Source organism: Gymnoscopelus microlampas, assembly GCF_963454915.1.
Source record: "Gymnoscopelus microlampas genome assembly, chromosome: 5".
Classification (NCBI taxonomy): domain Eukaryota; kingdom Metazoa; phylum Chordata; class Actinopteri; order Myctophiformes; family Myctophidae; genus Gymnoscopelus; species Gymnoscopelus microlampas.
This window is the reverse complement of record NC_139942.1, coordinates 10,817,852-10,841,953: the sequence shown is the minus strand read 5'-3', so window position 1 is coordinate 10,841,953 and position 24,102 is coordinate 10,817,852. Positions and strand designations below refer to the sequence as shown.

General features: G+C 43.5%; 2 protein-coding genes across 10 annotated transcripts in view; both read left to right on the top strand.

Annotated features, from left to right (window-relative positions):
- The window catches only part of rasal2 (RAS protein activator like 2), a 118,953-nt gene extending 100,972 nt beyond the window's left edge, over positions 1-17,981 (top strand). For 7 of the 9 annotated variants that reach the window (XM_084056516.1, XM_084056513.1, XM_084056512.1 and 4 more), the window contains 10 exons: positions 798-1,037; positions 1,870-2,071; positions 3,517-3,722; positions 4,958-5,111; positions 6,782-7,080; positions 7,946-8,570; positions 8,699-8,824; positions 9,062-9,264; positions 10,569-10,656; positions 14,598-17,981. In XM_084056516.1, the coding sequence (XP_083912642.1) occupies positions 798-1,037; positions 1,870-2,071; positions 3,517-3,722; positions 4,958-5,111; positions 6,782-7,080; positions 7,946-8,570; positions 8,699-8,824; positions 9,062-9,264; positions 10,569-10,656; positions 14,598-14,768 (2,314 nt within the window). In that variant the 3' untranslated portion in view covers positions 14,769-17,981. The remainder of the gene's footprint in view (positions 1-797; positions 1,038-1,869; positions 2,072-3,516; positions 3,723-4,957; positions 5,112-6,781; positions 7,081-7,945; positions 8,571-8,698; positions 8,825-9,061; positions 9,265-10,568; positions 10,657-14,597) is intronic. The other 2 variants (XM_084056515.1, XM_084056514.1) reach the window with 1 other exon arrangement.
- A 5,909-nt stretch (positions 17,982-23,890) lies between these two features.
- Positions 23,891-24,102, top strand: part of dhx9 (DEAH (Asp-Glu-Ala-His) box helicase 9) — a 48,741-nt gene continuing 48,529 nt past the window's right edge. Inside the window, exon 1 of the mRNA XM_084056521.1 lies at positions 23,891-23,991. The gene's annotated coding sequence lies outside the window, so the exon portion shown is untranslated. The remainder of the gene's footprint in view (positions 23,992-24,102) is intronic.

Sequence of the window (24,102 nt, the reverse complement as noted above, 5' to 3'; positions counted from 1 at the left end):
TGTTTGTTTACACAAATATCTTTGATTCATGTTAGAAGTGCATTTTCAGACATTAAACTGTCAATACTTAGTAAACTTGACCGTTGGCTCTGTAGTTGAACTGCTCTTTTTTCCCTCTACACCAAACCTCATTGCCGAAAATAGCAGATCTACAAGCTCACAACGCCTCGCCTTCTCCTCAGAATAGGGATGTTGAAGTGTTTAAGTGGTTAATGAAAAAAAAATAATGAAATAAATAAACAAGTTCTGTAGTTAGTCCTGTAGTTACTCGTGAGGACCCCCTAGGGGTCCCGGACCCCTTGCTGAAGACCCCTGCTCCACAGTGAGTTTCCAGGAGTAAACATCCCATTCCTTTCCTTCGTAGAGGATTTCATCATCAGCTATAATGTCATAACATTCCAATGTAGACTGTAAAATTATGCTGTATGCTCCTGCAAAAGCCACACATTTATATGCAATCTAGTTTTAAGAAAAAAACATGTTTAATTCACGTCATGAAGAAATACTTCACTACCCACAATCCGATGTGAAAAGCGCTACATAAATATCAGCATTTATTTATATATTTAAGTATTTCTTTAATTATTGTTTTGTTATGAATGTACAGATACTGTTATTAATATACCAGTTCTGTTATTGAAGCTCATCTGTGTGAGGAGACTGACCTCTACTGGTCATTTAAAAGAACTACACTCTCCATAACCTCCTCTCCTCTCCTCTCCTCTCCTCTCCTCTCCTCTCCTCTCCTCTCCTCTCCTCTCCTCTCCTCTCCTCTCCTCTCCTCTCCTCTCCCTCAGTGTGTTTCCCAGGGAGTTAAAGGAGGTGTTTTCGTCGTGGAGACAGCAGTGTGTAACTCGTGGTCACCAGGCTGACATCTCTAAGCGTCTCATCAGTGCGTCTCTCTTCCTGAGGTTCCTGTGTCCGGCCATCATGTCTCCCTCGCTGTTCGGTCTCATGCAGGAGTACCCCGACGACCGGACCTCCAGAACTCTCACCCTCATCGCCAAGGTCATCCAGAACCTTGCCAACTTCGCCAAGTAGGTGGCAGGCTTATTATAGTCAACTAAAACAAAATAACCAGTGTTGTATAGTGCCGAATTTATAGCCGGGACATACGCTATTTTAATGACGTCACATACACGAATACGCGTGCGGGAAGAACGCGAATGTGCACAGAGACACCCCAACCAGCATTATTAAATGGGACTATTCATTTGTTGTTTGATGTCAGATGAATTTTAGTTAGGTTTACGGGTGCATAAGTAGTTGAGTTGGTGTAGCGGGCACCCACGTGCACGCTAGTGCATCTGTGGGCGCGTGCGCGTTGTTAAGAAAAAGGTGGTCTTACGCCATAGCAGCACGTATTCAATGGGCCCACTCTCGTTTTTTTTTGGGATCACACAGATCTAAGTCCTATGTTTTTGAAGATTTGATCCAGATTACAGCTTGGATTGGATTTCCTGATCTGATGGGATATCAGAGTCATCCCAATCCTGATTTTTGGTTTTGTACTCCAAAATCCAAATCTGATCTGATCAGATAGGGATTAAAAGTTTTGAACTTGTGGGCCCTGGGAATAACTAGAGGTTAAAATTGGGGGAAAAAACAACATTCGAGTTAACTGAAATGAAAAATAAAATGATGATGAAACTGATTTGTGTGTTTACAAAACTAACTAAAATCATAGAGAAAATGGCCGCCCATAAAAAATCTTCAAAAATAACAGATCTACAAGCTTGGAGATCTGCTATTTCCACTGTATATATTTAAAACGTTAATGAATCACAATCGAGGCAAAAGTTTGAAATAATCGTGATATCGATATATTTCCCAGCCCTAATCAAAAGCATGAATGTTGTCCCTGGTCAGGTTCGGTAACAAGGAGGAGTACATGGCGTTCATGAACGACTTCCTGGAACACGAGTGGGCAGGGATGATGCGTTTCCTGACGGAGATCTCCAACCCCGAGACGATGGCCAACACGCCCGGGTTCGAGGGCTACATCGACCTAGGACGAGAACTGTCTGTCCTACACAACCTGCTGTGGGAGGTCGTCTCCCAGCTAGACAAGGTATGGCTGTGTGTGTATGTATGTGTGTGTATGTGTGTTGTTTACACACAAACATCCATGCTAACCCCGCAAAGGCTGTTCCTCACAGCATGACCCCACCCACCCCAGCTAACGCCCCAACAAAATGAACACCCCGACTGTCTCTGTCCAGCATGTGCACATGCACGCATGCACGCCCACACGCCCACAACGGCTGCCTTATACTCGAAACCGACGTCAAACTTTATTCGGCTTCAGAAGAGCTTTGCTGAACCGGCAAAAGTTCGGCGAGGACAATATCAGTCACCAGAAGCAGGGACGTGTGTTTTCATTGAGTCTAACATTCATTAGAAGGACAATATCAGTCACCAGAAGCAGGATGTGTGTTTTCAATGAGTCTAACATTCATTAGAAGGACAATATCACTCACCAGAAGCAGAAGCATGTGTTTTCAATTAGTCTAACGTGGGTAAAATGTAGTTTGAAGTTCAATGGGTTGATATAGATGGGGTGATTCAATATCAAACATTGAATCAAACTTAAAAACTGTCTAGGGTGTGTATGTTAAAATGACCCCATAAGTGTTTTAAAATGAAATACCCCTCTAACTGTCTTACTGTTAAGTGTGTCTAAATCTGTCATTCTGATAAAAAACAGTCAATTTAAACCTTTTCAAGACCCACACTAGCTGATCTGGAGTCAGATCCTACTGTCTGTCTTTCCTACACTGTCTCCCTCTCAGCTTTCCTACTGTCTGTCTCTCGTACACTGTCTCCCTCTCAGCTGTCCCACTGTCTGCCTCTCCTACTCCGTCTCCCTCTTGGCTGTCCTACTATCTGTCTCTCCTACGCTGTCTCCCTCTCAGCTGTCCTACTGTCTGTCTCTCATTTTTCTTACTGTCTCCCTCTCAGCTTTCCTACCGCCTGTCTCTCCTCATCTTTCTTACTGTCTCTCTCTCAAATAGACATTGTGAGCGCCATGTTCCTGGTGCTCACAAGATAAATTGTTGTTTTATCATTACAAATGATTTTCAGACTCAGGTTTACAATTAGAAAAACATTCAGGTTAGAGTTAGACATTTAGAGGTTAGAGTTATACCTGATTTATATTTATTTGTGTGTGTGTGTGCGTGTGTGTGTGCATGCGTGCATGCATACGAGCGTGTGTGAGTGGGGTGTCCTCACTGTATGTTGCATGGCGTCCCCCCTGTGTTTGATTCTGGAATGGCAGTCAGCAGCATGTTGGTTTATTTTCATTCTTTTAACTCAAACTTTCTGTTTTTTGTTTTTTTTTCTTCTTCCCTCCACACACACCTCTGGCCCCTCCTTCCTGTCTGTTGCCATGGTTATGCTGTCCTGCACCCCGCCCCCTTTCATCATCACTGCATGCATTCTTCATTTACACACACACACACACACACACACACACACACACACACACACACACACACACACACACACACTCAGGGTGAAAATTCCTTCCTCCAGGCGACAGTGGCCAAACTGGGGCCGTTGCCGCGGATACTGGGCGACATCACTCGCTGTCTGGCCAACCCCGCCCCCGCCACGCCCATCCAGCCAATCGCGCGGCTCCAGGAACACAGCTCCGCCCACAACATCAGCGGAAGCGTCTCGTCTGGACTTCACAGGATCTTTGAAGAACCCACCGACAGGTAGACAGACCGACTGACTGACAGACATGTAGATAGATAGACAGACATGTAGACAGACAGATACAGCATATGAATAATCAGAACCATCTTTATTGTCACATCACAGGTTTACAGGTGTGATGAAGTGGGTGAAAATCTTTTTATATACAAACTGCCATTTTTAGTTTTGCGATGATTTACGATTCTGTCCCTTTCGGTACATAACTCGGACGGCGCTGAGTCGCCCGAAGGTGACTCGAGCCACGGGAAAGTGAGCGTCCATTTGGTTCCATAAGTACACTGTCAGAGTTAATGGGGGGGGGGTCGTCCTTGAAATTTGAAAGTTTGAGAAGCACTCATATCCAGTATCAGACATATATCAGTGATGTGAACATAGGTAACAGTTTTACAGTAGCAACGGAGCGCTCCTTACAGTCTATACAGAGAAGTAATGCTGTGTAGTGTGGCCTGTGTCCTGTCATGTACAGCAGTGGTTCTCAACCTGTGGGTCGGGTTCCCACATGATTTTTCTTTCTTTTTTTGGGGGTGGGGGGGTCCCCAGATGATAGTGAAGTGACATTTTAAGGACTTTTAAGACCTTTTTAACACCTTAAAAAAAGAAAAGGACCATTACTGCATCAAAAGTAATCAACAAACTATACTATATAAAACATTCGCCAAACTGCCAAATAATAATAAAAAAATCACACCCTGTGTGAAGGTAGCGGCGCTTTTGATACATTTTGTCATCGATATGTGTTTATAATGTGTTTATAGACACGTGTCACGTGAAGCTTGACCAATCACTTTGTTGACGTACGCACCTGACCAATCAGAACGTTGACGTACGCACACGGACAAAGTCAGGTATAGAGCAGGATCCGCTCTATACCTGACAAAGTCAGGTATAGAGCAGGATCCGCTCTATACCTGACAAAGTCAGGTATAGAGCGGCTAGCGCCGCTAAAAATGAGAATAGCCCACAACGCCTCGCAACGTGAGATGTTGTGAGCTTGTAGATTTGCTATTTTCACAATATTTATCTGTGGAACGTAGTCCAATAAAATTGGGGGGTCCCCAGTTCAAATATGATTTATTTTGAGGGGTCACGGCCTGAAAAGGTTGAGAACCACTGATGTACAGTATGACAGGCGGTGCTCTGCGCTCGTTCAACAGTCTGATGGTAGCCACACTCATGGTAGACAGACAGACAGACAGACAGGTATGTGTAACCTGTCTCATCATGTCTCACACAGTGACAGGGTCAGTGTGAAGTCTCCGGTCCAGAGGATGGGTACCAGAGCCCCTCTGCTGGGCCAGACCTCCGCCCACAGCATGAGCCTGTCCGACCAGGAGGACAAAGATGGCGTCCTGCCCAACGGACGCAGCGTGTCCATGGTGGACCTGCAGGTAAAGGCACAGCTGTCTGTAAGGGCTCATGATCTCATGATTCCGATTCTTGGGGTCACGATTCGATTCAAAATCGATTGTCATTAACCCATTAAGACCTGAGGCGATTCTTAAAAATGATTTCTAAATCCTAACAGTTTTTTGAAAAAAAAAAAAAAAAAATCAAGATTTTTCAAAAATAGCAGATATACAAGCTCATAGCGCGCTCGGTGCCGCGCTATGAGCTTGTATATCTGCTATTTTTGAATAGCCAAAGAAATCTAAAGTGACACAGATGCATTAAAAAAAAATCCCTATCAGTTTTATCTAAATTATTTCAGGCATATTGTTTTCAGCTGGACTTCTAACAACCAAGTGTATTCTAGTTATTTTCAGCAGCTCAAACTAAAAATGATATAATACCAGAGAGGGTTGTGTAAAAAATCTTGGCTTTGATGGAGTCTTAGATTAGGTGTAGTTCTAATCTATTTGATGCAGAAACACAACATACCGGTAATAGACGGGTTTCCTGTTAGTAAACATGAGAGGAATATGCGCTCAGGGCTGTATTTTCGAACGCGCCTTTCACCCGGGCATGCGCAGATTGCGCATTCTGCTCTGTGATGACGTCGCGCGGAAATCCGTCTATTGCTTTGATGCAAGTAACATTAAAAGTGTCAACGAGCGTCAGCTGGACAGTGACACACACACCTCAGCTGTGCTGAACTGTGAGGGTTTTTTTTTTAAATGACTGAAGACATGATAATGTTTACTATGATTATGGTAAGCTTGCATTTCATATCACAAACACCATAGTAAAAACTCCTGTAACTTTAACCTTTTTTTTAAATTGATTTTTGGAAATTGTTAATTGATTTTGAATCGTTGATAATAAGAATCGTGATTTTTACATGAATCGATTTTATCCAACACCCCTACCTGTCTGTCACCTGCACTGTCCTAAGCCAGTGGTTCTCAGCATGTGGGGCGGTCCCCACTTGTGTTTTTGGGGGGGTCCCCACTCCCAAATGACAGTGAAGTGACAATTTAAGGACTTTTAAGACCTTTTTAATACCTCAAAAAGACCATTACTGCATCAAAAGTAATCAACAAACTATACATACATGCGAGGCGTTGTGAGCATGTAGATCTGCTATTTTCACAATATTTATCTGTGGAACCGAAAATGTAATGCTTCAACTCCTACATTTCAAGTGCTAATCAGGGTGGGGGGTCCCCAGTTCAAATATGATTATCTTGGAGGCTCACGGCCTGAAAAGGTTGAGAACCCATGTCCTCAGCCATCGATGAAAGTTTGAATAAGATGACATCAGTACTAGTTCATTAACCAAAATGTTAAGTCTAATCAGTCCTGAATCCTGTATCAGTAGTAAACGTATTTGATTGTTATTAGATGCGGTAGATCCCTCTTTCTTGGGACTGATGAACATTTGGTTGGTTTGTTAAAATAGTAATGGCATGCACACTTTTTCCAGTGCGTGCTACAGGCTTTGTTGACGAGATTCCTGTCTCCTCTCCTCTCTTTGTCACCTCTCCTCTCCTCTCCTCCTCTCCTCTGTTTGTCTCCTTTCCTCTGTTTGTCTCCTCTCCTCTCCTTGTCTCCTCTCCTCTCCCTGTCTCCTCTCCTCTCCTTGTCTCCTCTCTTCTCCCTGTCTCCTCTCCTCTCCTAGGACACCCACTCTCACAAGGGCTCGCTGGTTCTCCACGAGCCCCCTCCTCCTCGTCTCAGCAGGGGGGGCTCCCAGGCCTCCATCGGGCCCCCGCTGCCCCCCCACTCCAACCACCACCTCCTCAACTACCAGCCCGCCCACCACCACTCCACCAGCTCCACCCACTCCACGCCTTCGCAGCCTTTGCTGCACCCGGCCAAGGCGCCCCCTCCGGTCAGGGAGGTGCTGCCTCAGAGCGCCCCCCAGGTCCGCCGGCCGCTGCCCCCCACCTCTCTGAGCCAACAGCATCACCAACGCAGGTAGGGCTTTTTTTTTTTATTGATTGAATACTTTAGTAGCATGATTATTAACCCATTAAGATATGATTATTAACCCTTTAACTCATCCACTGCCCAGAGTAAATAGATAAAGCCCAGACTGCCAGTGATTTTTTGAATTTCTTACCTTTTCAAGTAGTCACAGAATATTTATCTCCAGTATGATCGCCCCTGATGGTTACTAATCACAGAGGGTTTCACTGTGCTTCCGTGAATAAAAGCATGTCATTGCGACCTCCCGTTCGCTTGTTATACGCTGTTGAAAATAGCATGTCTCGCCAAAAATACATAGTAAAACACAGGAGCCGAGATACAGAATGTTTCCCAAATGCAGTAAATCTTTTTTTTCTTTTACGAAGGTCGACTTGGTGCTTTTTTGTGATCACATGGTTTTGCTGCTTCTGTGCTCTGAGGGACTAAGATGGTGATCACGGGTTGGCGAACAGCAACAACTGGTGGAAAAACACCAAAACACATAAGGCACTCTGGGCCTTAATGAGTTAACGATTCTTATATATTTTTTTAAATCAATATAATTTATTATAATTTTATTTTTTATACACAAATTTAATCAGACATACGGTATTGCATGCATGTTAGTGGTGGTTCTCAAAGTGATTTGAGGGGTTCCAACTGGACTCTCAGAGTTATGGTGGTCATTGAAAGTGTGAGAACCAGTGATATTGTAATTATATAGCAGACGGGAAGTCCACATAGCAGCTCTGACAGTGTGATGAAACCGCTGGGGTTCATACCTCAAAATTGTACTTAAGTAAATGTACTTAGTTACTTTACTGTTGAAGACCCCTGTTGTATATAAAGTGTATCGCTCTTCTCATCGCTGCAGCCTCCAGCCGCTGTCCTTCCAGAACCCCGTCTATCACCTCAGCAACCAGCATCCCTCGCTGTTGCCGCGGCGACCGGACCACGACGCGGCCTCCAGCTCGGAGAACCTGAGCACGGAGAGCAGCAACAACAACGACTCGGACGACGGGCGGCCGGGATGCCGCGTGGCGTCCAACAGCAGCCTGGAGGAGGCGGGCAGCAGGCGGAGCACCGCGCACAGCGAGGACCGCGGCTCCAACGCGCCCGGCCGTAGACCCGCCCCCGTCGTCGCCGCGCCGACCGCCGTGGCCGTGGCGCGGCAGGGCGGGGCGGCCGCCGGCACCGCCCACATCGTCAGGGTGGGAGGGGCCGGAGGCGGAGCGGGAGCAGGGGGCGGGGTCAGGACCCAGAGGTCGCTGCCTCACAGCTCGTCGTTGCGTAGCAACTGCAGCAGCGTCAACACGGAGCCGGCGGCGCACACGCCGACCTCGCACACCCCCACGCACACGCCCACGCACACGCCAACGCACACGCCCGTGCACACGCCGGCGCAGACGCCCGTGCAGACGCCCACGCACGCGCAGCCTGCACCCCGGCCCGCTGTGGACAGTCCTGTACCTGCTAGGAACAAACCGGCAACGCAGCAGGTAGGGTATACACACACTCACACTCTGTCACTCACACTCTCTCTCTCTCACACACACACACACACACACACACATACACACACACACTCACTCTCTCTCATGCGTGACCTTTGACCTGTGACCTCCAGGTGCAGTCTCCGGTGGAGTCGGTGAGCATGTCGCCCGTGGAGCGGACGGCAGCCTGGGTGCTTAGCAACGGCCAATACCAGGAGGAGGAGGAGACGCCCCCCACTGGACACACCTCCACTGAGAAGGTACCTGATCACACCTGTCAATCAATCAATTTATTTTATTTTATTAATCCATTTATGGTTTTACATACTTTTTCTACTACATATTCCACAAATTCAGACGAATCAATCAATCAAATGAACAACCCCTTCTACACTACTTATTATCACCATGTCCTCCCCCCTCTCTCCTCTTCCCCTCTTCCTCCCCTCTTCCTTCTCCTCTCTCCTCCCTTCTCTTCTCCTCCCCTCTCCTCTCAGTATGAGCAGGAGATCAGCAAGCTGAAGGAGCGCCTGCGCGTGTCGGGGAGGAGGCTGGAGGAGTACGAGCGGCGCCTCCTGGCCCAGGAGCAGCAGATGCACAAGCTCCTGCTGGAGTACAAGTGTCGCCTGGAGGACAGTGAGGAGCGCCTCCGCCGCCAGCAGGAGGAGAAGGACAGCCAGATGAAGAGCGTCATATGCAGGTATCTCTCCACCCACTCCAGCGTTCATTTCAGCGACTAAAACTATGACGAAAAACAACCTTTTTTTCACTTACGAAAACTGAATAAAAACTAAGCAATGACTGAAATGTTACTAGTGGAGAAGAGATCCAGTAGAACCAAAAGACAAAAGTCATTTTATGTTTGGTTGTGTTCCGCCGTTGTGCTCTGAAAATAGCCTATCTACAAGCTCACAACGCGTCGCAGCGCGAAGCGTTGTGAGCTTGTAGATCGGCTATTTGCAGCATGCAACCATGTGTAAAATCAGCCATTACGACGTCATCAAGGCCTGCCAAAATACATTTTTGTCGACTAAAATCGTATGATATGTAGTCGAATAAACGAGACTAAAACTACAACTTTTCAGATGAATAAAATATAGACTGAAACTAAATGACATTTTATTCCAAAGGCTATGACTAAACTAAATCAAAATTTGCTGTCAAAATTAACACTGCACCCCTCTAACATGTCCTGGGTGGGGGAAAGCAACACACCCATCTGCATTCTGCACGTAGCTGGGGGGCTCTCCACAAGGGCTAAAACTAACCTCACATCACTATTGGTGGAAGTTGTCTTCCAATTTTGAACTTATAGGGATAGTCCACCAAAACAAATCTTTTTTTCTATCGATTAGTCACCCCATGGAGACTTGAATTCATGGATATTCTTTAGATTTTGACGCATTCGCAGTCAATAATTGTATGACCGGCTGTTCTGGTAGGAGACACAAAGGAGACTCTTTGTGTCTCCTATTCGGAACCGCTGCCGGTCATCAAATTATTGGCTTAGGAATGCGACAAAACCAAAAAAATATCCATGAATTCAAGTCAACAATAGCGCAGAGTGCACACTCTACTGCAGGTAAAAGTCCTGCCAAAATCTTATGTCGACTTATGTCAAAGTACAAAAGTATCAACACCAAAATATACAAGTAGCGAAAGTAAAGAAGTACTCATTGTGGAGAATTCCCACTTCAGAATCATATAATGTAAATCATGTTATTGGACTCTTAATTATTGGCCATTAACCACTAGCCCTATTTTATACTCTGGCTATTCGTCTCACAGTGCCTCACTCCGCTTTTCTACTTTTTTTTTGCAACACAGTCCTTTTACTTCTAATGGACTATTTTGGTATTACTAACAAAAGTAGTGGATTTCTTTTTCCACCACTGCCAAACATCTCTCTCTAATTGTATCGTGTGTGTGTGTGTGTGTGTGTGTGTGTGTGTGTGTGTGTGTGTGTGTGTGTGTGTGTGTATGTGTGTGTGTGTGCGTGTGCAGGTTGATGGCAGTAGAGGAGGAGTTGAGGAGAGATCATGCAGAGATGCAGGCTGTCATAGACGCCAAACAGAAGATCATTGATGCCCAGGTAAACATTACATCATAATATTATAGATATAACATCACATCATAATGTTCTAGATGGATGTATGAAAAAGAATTAAATCCGCTCACTCACATGTCCAATACATTGTTATGACAATGTTTCCCAGCCTGGACTCTTTTGACTATTCTTTGCATATTATATCAGCTTTTTACAGATAGATGATAATCACATCGTTCATGCTCTCACCAGAACTCACGTCTTGTTTAGATCTGCTGTCTCTAATTACATCTAAGCTTCATCTTGTTGGCCACTATTTACAATTCAGGCGTTTAGCAGACACTCTTATCCAGAGTGACTTACAATAAGCAAAGTATACACGCAACATCAAATGAGGAGTGTAGTGCCTCAGGAACTAGGATCACATACATGTCATAGACATGGTTGCTGGTTAGATGTTCTTAACGAGCATTTTTAAAATGAGTCCAAAAACCTGCAACCACTTTTTCCAACTTTGAAAAAAACCTAAAACAAGCCAAAGTGGCGGTAAAATAACAAGCAGCCTTGGCAACACTGTCTGTGGGTCACTGGAGACTGATTTATACTTCGTGGTACTATGGTGTCGCTCAAAAAACTAGCAGATCTGCGAGTTCACGCGGTGTCGCGAGTCACGACACGACGCGTTGTGAGCTTGTAGATCTGCTAGTTTTTGATCGAGCGAGGCCACTGTACAGGCATAATGCTGTTGACAGACTGTTCCATGTGACTTCCAGGTCAATAAAGCGACTGAGGTCGTCCAATCAGGTAAATGTAAATGTAGCTCCCGCCCCCCAGCCCTAGCCCCGCCCACTCACCGTCCTCACCCCCGTCCCCCCCCCCCACTCCCCTCCACCCCACCTGGTTGGTTTTATAGATACTGGCCGGCCTTGTTTTGATGAGTACCACCACATGTGAGCACACACACACACACACACACACACACACACACACACACACAAACACACTGATTACTGTACAGATCAGTCCACTCCTGACGCGTGTGTGTGTGTGTGTGTGTGTGTGTTTGCGTGTGTGTCATTGCGTTTGCACTCCCAGCTGATTACATTTCTGTTGGAGCCCGGCTATTGGTTGACTGGCTTCTTTTTTGACTCCACCCTCCCCCCCACCTCCCGTCCCCTCCATCCCCACCGTCCAATCATTCTGCTGGAGATGTGTCACATGACCACGTGCATGCCTTTCACACCAGTCCGTTTCGCGGACCCCCCCCCCCCCCTTCCCCCCCATGGCTACACTGCCCTCCCTTTATCTGAGTGGAAGAGACGTGTGATTGGCTAGCTCAGTCTCTTTACATTATGTAGCTAGCCAGTTAGCTAACTCCGTGTCAAGGACCCCCAAGTTGATGTGTTTGTCTGCGAACATGTTTTGTGCTGCCAGGGACCACCCAGAAGAGAAGTTTTTGATTTGTGTTAAAGAATTTAAAATGATGTTGACGCTATATTAACTACTTTTGCTGGGGACCCCCTGGAACACCCCCAGTCCCCGGACCCTACTTTGAGAACCAAATGACTTAGGGGGACCATATTTTCCCAAACGGGGACCCTTATATCAAATTTGTGCACGTAAATGCACACATGTATGCGCAGATTACGCACCATACAGGCAACAACTGATTGGCACACATCAGTGTTGAATTGAGACACGCAATGAATGCATTGTTCATGTTTTGGGATTGGTTAGGTGACCATATACTGTACATGAACAGAACTTGATAAACATCTATGCAACCGCTGAGAACAACTATTATTATTTTAAGTGTGGCGTAAACTGGGACAAGTTTCTATTCAGTGTTGAAACCCAGGACATAATTAGTGTTTCCAAGATATTTTGTCTGGACTCGGGACAGATAGCTTGAAATCGGGACAATCCCGTCCAAACTGAAATGTCTGGTCACCCTAAGCTAACTGATTGATTGATTGATTGATTGAATACTTTATTAACAGTTTGTAAATACTACAGTGGTACGATTTTACAATGATTGCTAAAGGGATAACACAAGACGCCATAGGGGCTTTCCATTGTGGTCCTCTGTATTCAATTCATCCAGCCATTTAAAGACGTACAATAATACACAATAATAAACAAGACATCATCAACGCTAGTAGCAATAAACGTATTCGTACAGTAAGCAGTTGGGGAAGGGGGGTGGGGGATTATTTTGGGGGGTCACGGCTTTAAAAGGTTAAGAACCACTGGCTTAGCGGTTGGCTCGGACGCGCTTCACGAGCCTCAAGGCATTTCACACACACACACGGGGGGGTGAAATGTGCTGGTGCGAACGGCGTACACCCGTCTCCACCCAGAGACTCGTTATTGATTAATCACTTCCTGACTTAAAGCTACGCTATGTAACTTTCATGTCCTACCGGGGATTCGAACCCGGGTCCCCTGAGCAAGTTCTGACTTTTTTTTTACCACCGAGCTAATCCTGCCGGCTCGCTCAGGGCAAATATTGCATTTTAACCTTCATGCAATACCACTTGCCAACCAGTAGGTGTCCTTCCAGACCACAGGATATAAATGTCTCTATATAGAAGGGCAGGGAGACCAAATACAATCACTGCAATTGTGTTAGATATACTTCATCATATTAACATACTCTGCCGTACAGATTAGACAAAATAGCAGTTAATTTGCACACACAAGTTATATAATGTAGCTTTAATGGTCAAATTCAATTGGTTTATCAGATCAACAATGGCAGGACAACACAGGAAAGAGACAATGTTTATTCAGAATGTTCAATTCTATTTTGAATCTCAACCATTAATAATTAACCTTTTATATTAAAGACTGTGCTTTCATGTATTTATGGGTGTGAAAAGCAGCGTCCACTGCTTTGAAAATCTATCCTGAAACAGTTCCAATATGAAAGAACACCCTAAAGTCTTTGCATTGGTTCTGTCATGCTGTTATTCTTTCAACCCACTCAACTCCGGGAACGCTTCTGTGTCACTTTACATTTATTTGGATATTCAAAAATAGCAGCTATACAAGCTTATAGTGCGGCACCGAGTGCCGTGTTATGAGCTTGTATATCTGCTATTTTTGAGAAATCGTGAAAATTTGCGCAGATCATTGAATATACTATATTTAAACCGAACATTTGTAACTCAAATCTTTGCTTCTAGGGATTCTAAAAATGTCTTCTAAATCCTAAAAGTTTTTTGAAAAAACTTGCTGTAACCCCCACAATGATATGTATTTGGCGGCGGAACCCCATCTCAAAATACTTCGTTCCAGGGACCCCCCAGAAACAAAGATTTGAGTTACAATTGTTCGCTTTAAAAGAATACATATATATATTCAAAGATTTGCATTTTCAGGATCTTTCAGAAATAGCAGATCTACAAGCTTGTGCCGCACTATGAGCTTGTAGATCTGTTATTTTTGAATAGCCAAATAAAATAAATTTACACAGATGCATTCCCGGTTTGAATAGAGAGTTTAAATGACTGTAGGGGTAATGTCAGGTCAACGTGTCTCATTTTGACCATTATCTGCCTCCGTGAAGTGGTTTTAACCCATTAAAACCGGGAAAGTATCTGTTTTCGATTTTGAGGATCTTAGGATTTAGAAGGCATTTCGTTGCTGTCAGGCAGAAACCTCTTATCTTCTAACTTATTGTGTTTTCTCGTAAGTAAATGCCCTACTTGATCATACTACAGCGTCGCACTAAAGAAAATAAAAGAACGGCAAAAGTAGCAGATCTACGCGCCGCGTTTTGAGCTTGTAGAGCTGCTACTTCTGCTATTTTTGAATTTGAATCCTGAAAAGTAACAGTTTTGGACATTCGGCCTCAGGTCTTAATAGGTTAATAAGAGCAATGCATCATATGACCACAAGTTGATAATGGTGTCATCTCTCTCTCTCTCTCTCTCTCCATCCCTCTCTCCCCCTCTCCCTCTCTCCCCCCTTCCATCCACCAGGAGAAGAGGATCAGCTCTCTGGACGCGGCCAACTCTCGCCTCATGGCGGCCCTGACGCAGGTGAAGGAGCGCTACAGCGTCCAGAACCTCCGCAACGGTCTGCAGTCGCCTAGCAACCCCACCAAGCTGTCCATCACCGAGAACGGAGAGTTCCGCAACAGCAGCTGCTAGTCAATGCATCCATCCGTCCGTCCGTCGATCGATCGATCGGACTGGCGGACGGACGGACGGACGGACGGAGTCACTGAACCCCCGGTGGGCGGGGCGTCGCCTCCCCCACGGCCGCGCACGCGCGCTCAGAACACGCCCTCCTCTCTTCTCGGACAGGAGGCTCCGTGACTCTTGGCTGGACTTGTCGGTTCTACAAAGAATGTCTAGATACAATAATAGATCATCGTCGCTGTCGGGTGGAAACCTTGTATGTCTTGTATTTTTGTTATTATTTAAAAAAAAAGAACATTGAAATGGTGAAAATAGCCATTCTACAAGCTCACAACTCGTCGCATCCGCGGCGCGTTGTGAGCTTGTAGATCGTCTATTTTCGCTACTTTTGTGCGCCACTCTTGTATGACGAAGTAGGGCATCAGTTTACGCAAAAAAAAAAACGATAAAAAGAGATATGGAGATACAAGGTTCATGCCCGACGGCATCGATATATGTATAGAGTTATATATCTATAAACATGTATTGTACATAGGTTCTATCTGTATTTGGTGTACAGAGATGCTAACATGTTTTATAATGCTGAGCTACAGTAGCCGTTTGCAGCCAGAAGAGACGCTGTGTTTTAAAGAGATTTTAAGGTGTGGGGGGGTCGAGTGAAGAGAAGTCGTTTTGGACGGACGGATGCCTGGTTTGTACTTAGTTGAATGTCGGCGTCGCGCACCGTAAAGCGCTTTATAGATCGGCTACCTTCGGTGCGCGATACCGACGCGCGACAAAGGTGCGTTCGAGAATACGCTCTGACAGTGCTGGAGTTGGAGAAATAGGTTGCGCATCAACAATAGGATTTCTCAGTGGAGATCTAAACCCAAAATCCAGTGTACGTATAAAACACAGGAATAAAAAATCCCCAAAAGGTTGCACATCCCAAATTTCAAGTCAATGGAGTTACAAAGGAGGCTACTTCACATTTCCACTTTTTATTTTTTTATTGGGACTCTCTGGTCGCTGGGAAATTGTGATTCATTGATCGTTCTGATCAGTGGGTGATCACACTGATGAATTAGTGAAAAGTGTTGTTCAGAGTGTATGAACAACGGAGGAAGTCATTGTAAAATCTGATTTGGTTGCACCTTGTTTGGTGTCTAGGCAGTATTCAACAGGCATCTAACATGTGACAAAACATGTAATATTCATGTTTATACATGGGATTAATTGAATACATTTTCAAAGATGACAATGCCATCTTTAGTTGATGAGTATCTATTGTGACTGTTGATAAATGTCCTGATAACAGAGCTCTCTGTGATGACAAAACCAGAGCACTGCACATACGTGCAGATTCTCAGCACGTATTTCCGAACGCACCGTTAATTGCGTGTGGGTTTTTCGTGCACCGCGTCTATAAGCTCACAGCGCGACGCGGTGCAACGCATTGTGAGCTCACAGATTGGCTATTTTCTGTGCGAAACTACGTATAAATCACCCCATAGACGTCCATGTTTTTAGACCAAGTGGGGGTTTCGATTTCCAACAATTCAAAAGGATTAAAGCACATTGGAGAACAGATGGGAGTTATTCGACTGGAGAAGCCGCGACTGCAGGACGAAACAAACCAAAAACAAACTAATAAAACATAACGTATGCACTCCGTTTTTTAACCCCACTTGTTTAGTTTTTTTGGTAATTGTTTTCATTTGAGACTTACGGTTTTATTTTGTCGTTGTTGTTTTTTTTTGGAAGTTTCTTCAGTCGCTGTCGCTGAGCAGAGTGGAACCTTTTTCCTTTTTTTTTCCTGCCCGGTTTTACTATATAAATATATACTGTATATTTTTTTGCCAGTTTTTTGGGTTTCAGACGAAAAAAAGTTTGCATTAAAAGGACATTTAATTTATTCCTATACTGTTGTGAATCCTGCCCACCATCTTTGTACTTGTAATTGACCTTAACTGTTGCAAACTACTGTTTACATACCGGTTATTATCGACATGTGAGTCTTTCGCCAATCTTAAGGTCCTTACTTACTGGGTGCGAGACGAATAAACAATCCTAAAATGCGTTGCAAATATTTCACATCAAGCTATTAATTTGTTGACAACTCATTCATACAGGTGGATGCATTTATTTGAGGTGAAAAAAATATATCGCTGTATCGTAGCATAATACTCAAGTTCTGTGTGAATGTATTTCTACAAACATCAGTTTAAATGTATATGAATCAATCTCAGAAAATAAACGCTGTCGCTCCCAACTATGTACGGACCTCGACCTTTAACCCCGATTTATGCTCCATATGACTGCCACGCACTGAAAATAACCGATGTACTGTATGAGCTTGTACATCGTTTATTTTTGGCTTCCTACACCGTCGTATGACGAAGTATAAATTTGGCTTTACTTTGGCACGATCTCATTCTTCAAAACTGTTTTTTTTTATTTTTTATGTTGGTCTATTCCTTGTCATTATTGAAGTCAGGTGCCTCTCAAAACATATTAAACACATCAAATGAATTAAAATGTTATTCTGATTTTGGTGTTCTCACATAGATTTCATAATTCACCCTATGAAATCCATTGTTTCATAGGCTAACCTCCCCCACAGTCCCATGTATATACAGTATATGCATATGGGACTTACTTTATTGTATAATGGACATAAATGATTACATCTAAGTGAGAACACCAACATCTGCATATATCATATTTATGAACTGATGTAAGTTGCGTGTGATTTTGAGATGTTTAAGATCTGTTTTGAGAAGCATCACACTATCATGAACAGGCCGATATGTCTCAATAATGGATAAAGATAAATAAAAAAACAGTTTTGAGGAATGAAATCATAAGAGTGACAAATGACCCACATATCAAAAATACTGTTATGCTCCTTTAAGATACTGCTGTTTTCTGTTGACCCTCGTTTATCTGACGACATCAACAACTCAACGTAAAGCAAAAACACAACATAACGCAACAAACACATCAACACAGCATAAACATGAACACAACACAGCATACACATAAACACATCAACACAGCATAAACATAAACACAACATCAACAAAGACACAACATAGACATCAGTTATTACGTTTTATTTAGTTCTTGTTGCACAAATCACCTTGTTCGATGTGTTCCATCATGTCAGACATGTTGCATCATTTCCTGTCTGTCTGTTGTTCAGTGTTTGTTGACAATAAAAGCTGCCTGTCATTTACGTTGCTCCGTGTTCATACAGTATTTTTATTTATTTGTGTACAGTATAGTGAAATGCCCTGCCACAGATGGAGGCATTGAGGAGAAGTGTTAATAAAGGATGTCATTCCTATTCAGCATACCGCACAAATCTTTTTTTTTTAAAAGTTGCTAAATTAGTCGTGTGCAAATTAATCTGTTGCAGTGTTGGTTTGGAGTCTGAGACAATCAGGGAAGGGCAATGAGAATTTGATAGATAGGGTCTACCCCTGTTGCATGATTTTTCACCTCATTTTTGGGGAGATTAAGATAGAACAGCTCCCTCAGTGTGAAATCGGCTTCCTGCTCCCTCACCAACTTTCACTGTTTGAAATGGACATACTGTAGATGGGTAATGCAGATACTCATTTTCATCCTCAATTGCATATGGTTATGACTGAGTCATTCCTACATGGGTATATCGGGTTTGTTTATGGCTATGTCTGAATCATGGTGACGTGGCCGTGGTCCTGCCTATACATGGCGTATTGGGTTTGTTTATGGTTATGCCTAAGTCATAGTAACGTGCGCGTGTTCCCGGCTATGGGCTTATCGAGTTTGTTTATGGTTACGTCTGAGTCATGACGTGGCCGTGGTCCGTCCGTCCGCCCGCCCTATAGCCAATTTTAATATAGGATAGTTTGCGAGATTAGCTGTGGACCTGTGGAGCTGTGAAGTCTTTTTCAGATTTATCTAATTTCATCAGATTCCATCTGTTAGATCTATTTTTAATAATAATCATTAATACACGGCAATTTCACGACAATCAACGCTGTGTTTATGATTAGAGGCATTTTGTTCAAAACAAGCCACTTCTGCAAACTTTAGATGCTAATCTTAGCCAATCAGGATGGCATAATTATGTAAATCGCACAGATCCGTCTTGATCACATGACTATAGAGATAATGTGTACTGATTTGCGTGATGTTTGGACAAAATCTGTAAAAATGTGTTTTGCAAAAATCCACCTCCTGGTGGCGCTATAACAGGCCGATGTGAAACATTTGGGGCAGAGGCTCTGCTCTGGCATCCATGGAGTGTGTGTGCACAGTTTCACGTCGATCGGGGCAACGATGCAGGAGATCTGCTGTTCACAGACGCAAGGACGGACACACAGACAGACGGACGAACTGGGGGCCAAAACACAATCCCCGCCACACCTTCGGCCTGGCAGAGACAAAAAATCACACCCTGTGTGAAGAGAGTGGTGCCTTTGATGAGCCCCGTATTGATGTTTTCATCAATGTTTGTTTATTGGACATACATACATACGGACGGACACACGGACAAAGTCAGATATAGGAGTGGTTGGCACCACTCAAAAACAGGACAGCAATGTTATGGCTTCCATGTGGATCTGGGACTTCATGTGTTCAGTCTATGACATCAGTCATCTGTGATGTATCCATGACATACTGTATGACACCATAATTCAACCTCCATTGACTTCCATTAAGAAATTAAAGATACATATATATTTAATAAATGATATACGTACATATACTAGAAGTTCGGGCCGCTACGCGGCCCGAACGTCTAGCGTGACGCGTCGTTCACTTTGCAGTGCCACCTTACAGGCACCTCACAGTGTGAGAGAGAGTTTTGTGCTCTCCTAAATCCACGGCAGGCTTTGAAAGTACCCACTTCAGAAAGAGGTGACGTGCATCACCTCTCCAATGACCAAAACCCACTTTGTGATTACTCAGACCTGGTATGGCAGACCTGTGGGGAGTGTGCAGTGGTGTACAATGTGAAAAGATAGTTGAAATCGCAGGAGATGAAGTTAGCAGTTTATTTGTGTAAAGGGTCGTCGGCGTGGGTTGTGTTGAGGATGGTGTACAATGTGAAAAGATAGTTGAAATCGCAGGAGATGAAGTTAGCAGTTTATTTGTGTAAAGGGTCGTCGGCGTGGGTTGTGTTGAGGATGGAAGCCGTCGAACTGGTGCCTCCTACCTATTTATAGGTAGGATGTGATGTCATGCTGTCGTGAGATTACGTCACACTGGCGTGTCTCATCGTGATGTCACGACCGTGATGTCATATGACGTCACACTGGCTACATACAACGTTACAACGTACATACTGACAACCGACATGGCGCAGGATTCAAATTGTATATATAGATAGATAGATATTGCAATTGCTTCTTTGGCGTATTGTTAACGTTCACAAGAAATATGATGCTGATGCTGGTCCAGCAATTAGTGAGATTATCCATGGACACAGTGCCAGCCCTGAGCAATTTGGTGCAATTTTAATAGCCTGGCATTGCCAGAATGATGATGTGGATTCACTCACGCTCCATGGTATCAGTCTGGACTTCAGCCCATAGGCAGAGAGTATGAGAAATCAGAAAATGACCGGGCCAATCAGTGACTGCGTTTCAACTGCTGTCAGTACAACAGTGAAAAGCAGCCCCTGATTGGCCGAGGTCATTTTCTGATTTCTCATACACTCTGCCTATGGGCCGAAGTCCAGACTGATACCGTGGAGGAACGTGTGAGCGTTCTGCCACGTACAGAACACATGCACAAACTGCAGCCCCTGCACAAATCGGTGTTTTAGGTATGCATGGCAATGGTGTGTATTTGTGTGTGTTGTCAGCCCTGATCTCTGGTCAGCCTATATAAGGTGTGGAAATGACTTCAGACTTCCACTTTATTCAAGTACTGTGAAAGATTGAATTCATTTTCAGAGAGAGAGAGAGAGAGAGAGAGAGAGAGAGAGAGAGAGAGAGAGAGAGAGAGAGAGAGAGAGAGAGAGAGAGAGAGAGAGAGAGAGAGAGAGAGAGAGAGAGAGATGTTTAGCAGCATGTTTAGCAGCATGTTTGACAAAGGACTACCGCTCCTGGAAGGAATGAGGTCCCAATCTCCCCATACTCAGGTCCCCTGTTCTGAGTGTCCATGTGCCTTAACATCTGAGTTCTACCTCCATACACACATGAAGAGGAGCCACAATGGCCTCTACTGCCAAATGCTGAGCAATGGACAGATGACCTCAGCAGCCTGTCAGAAGATCACCACCAGCTGCGCTGTAACCAGCCATAAACAAGGAGAGACAGATGAACCAACATATCACAGTCATCAACGGTTTACCGAGACTTTAACTCAGCCAGAAGTGAAGACTCATCAGTTGACTCACACAGGAAAGAAACCCCACATCTGTAAACAGTGCAACAAGAGTTTCAGCACGTTATCTCACCTGAAGTCGCACCAGCTTGTCCACACTGGAGAAAAACCTTTTCTCTGTGAACAGTGCAACAAGAGTTTCAGCAGGTTATCTTACCTGAAATCGCACCAGCTTGTCCACACTGGAGAAAAACCTTTTCTCTGTAAACAGTGCAACAAGAGTTTCAGCAGGTTATCTCACCTGAAATCGCACCAGCTTGTCCACACTGGAGAAAAACCTTTGCTCTGTGAACAGTGCAACAAGCGTTTCAGTAGGTTATCTCACCTGAAATCGCACCAGCTTGTCCACACTGGAGAAAAACCTTACCTCTGTAAACACTGCGACAAGAGTTTCAGTCAGTTACATGCTCTGAAGTCACACCTGCGCATCCACACCGGAGAAAGACCTTTCTTCTGTAAACAGTGTGACAAGAGTTTCAGTTGGTCACATTCTCTGGAGTTACACCTGCGTATCCACACCGGAGAAAGACCTTACTTCTGTAAGCAGTGTGACAGGAGTTTCAGTCAGTTCTGTAACCTGAAGACACACCTGCACCTCCACACTGGAGAAAGACCTTTCCACTGTCAACAGTGTGACAAGAGTTTCAGACAGTCATTTAACCTAAAGACACACCTGCGTATCCATACTGGAGAAAAGCCTTTCCACTGTCAACAGTGTGACAAGAGTTTTAATGAATTAAGTAATCTGAAGAGACACCAGCGTATCCATACTGGAGAGAAACGTTCCTCAGTGAACAGTTTGACACAATAATCACATGGTTATATGATATTATATGAAGGACCCTCTAAATATGGATGTGGAGATATGTGCCTCAGCTCCTCAGATAACGTTGAATAAAATACGTATTGCTTGTTAATATGGTTCTGAGTTCTGCTTTTGGGTCCTAAGATACAACACACCCTAACAGGGTGAAACGACTTCACAATTCATGAAGCTTGTCTGTTAGTTGCAGAGAGCTCCTCCAGGAGACTATGTTTTCACTTTCCGTCCCCCCCCCCTCGGCCAAGCTAACATTGGTCAAGCCTCACGTGACACGTGACAATAAGTTGAAAGAGTGTGCTCTGATTGGCTAGTGAGACGCATGACGTATAGCGGCCTATAAATAGATATGTCACTTTGAAAGAGTCTTGGTCTCTTTCAAAGTGAGGTAAGACAGGAATAATCACGAAATGGCTGAGAAATGGCGGAGCAATACATTATGTAGACACACTGGTGTCATCACAATACGTAATATAGATAGCTTAGAAAGGATTAATACTTTCCAGTCACAGTTGATGACACAGTGCAACTAACTCTTATTATGCAAACTATCATCAAAGTTCCAATCTTGGAATAAATTCCAATATTTGCTGGCGGAGACTTGTGCTCCGAGGAGCACATTTTCTAGTTTGATGATGAAATCGTGTTGGTTGGGTGGTACGACAGTTGTTGTAGCGTTTCAAATAGTTTGTAAGTGTCAGTGTAAATATAAGCCATTTAATTTAAAATATCTTTGAAACCACAGAGACAATTTATTTATGTATGGTGAAATGCCATAGCGTGTAGCCCTGCCTTTCTTTTAGAAAAAAGTTGCTAAATCAGTCTACCGGGTTGCTACTATATATGTCTATGAAATGAATTCAAGGACCCCAACGGAAACAAGTCCGCAAGGACTTTTTTGGTCGGACCTTTTAGACAAAAGTATTATAAATGTAACTGTGTGTTTTACATTCTTTTGCCCAATAAAAATCAAGCAATCAATCAAACTGGTATATCTCATTTTGTTCTCACAATTCCAAAATGTAAACTTTATATCTCATGTGTTTTTTTTCCTTCTTGTTATTGCCTATCACACAATTGTGAGAAAGGATGTTATTTTACAGGCCTATTAGTGTGTGTGTGTGTGTGTGTGTGTGTGTGTGTGTGTGTGTGTGTGTGTGTGTGTGTGTGTGCAGAGATGGGCGAAAATACATTGAAAAGTATTTTGATACAAAATACAAATACTGGGTCAAACAAAGTATCAAAATACAAAATATAAATACAGGTCAGAGAAATGTATTTTGATACAAAATACAAATACTGGGTCAAACAAAGTATCAAAATACAAAATATAAATACAGGTCAGAGAAATGTATTTTGAAAATACAAAATACGTATTTTTGTATTTTGAAAATACAAAATACTACATTTGAAAGTATTTCATTTTTTCCATCCCAGCCAAATACAAATTACAAAATACAAAAAAGTATTTCAAATACGTATTTCAAATACATCTATTTCAAATACTGCCCATAAAATAAAATAAAGTATTTTATGTATTTCAAATACAGAAAATACTATTTGAAAAATATTTGAAAGTATTTTGATACAAATTACATTTCATTTTTTCCATCCCGGCCAAATACAAATTACAAAATACAAAAAAGTATTTCAAATACATATTTCAAATACATGTATTTCAAATACTGCCCATCTCTGTGTGTGTGTGTGTGTGTTTACTACACTTTAACTCATTAGTTACTTAATTAATTAGTCCGTTTATGTGTTTGTTTGTTTGTTTGTTTATTTATCCTATCTATTTATTACTCACATATAAGTGGCTTTGCATTGCATGACATGAGTAAGAGCAGTTCACCAAACCGCCTGTGAGAGGCAGCAACGCCAACGCACCACGTTGTCTAGCAGTCTGCGGCCGGAAACCAACCGGCCGGAAACGGATGTAGGAGTAGAAAATCTTCCTTGGAGTAGAACAGGAAGTGGCTCCCCGCGGAAATAAGAGGCTTTCGGTTCGTTGTAGCAGAGGACTGTGTGTGTAACTTCATTCACTGGGTAAATAAATACACCGAATGTTTGGTGGTTAATTTAATGTAATAATATTTAAACATTTAGTCGTCGTCATTTACACGTATTTACAGTTTGAAACACTGACGTCATGTTAGA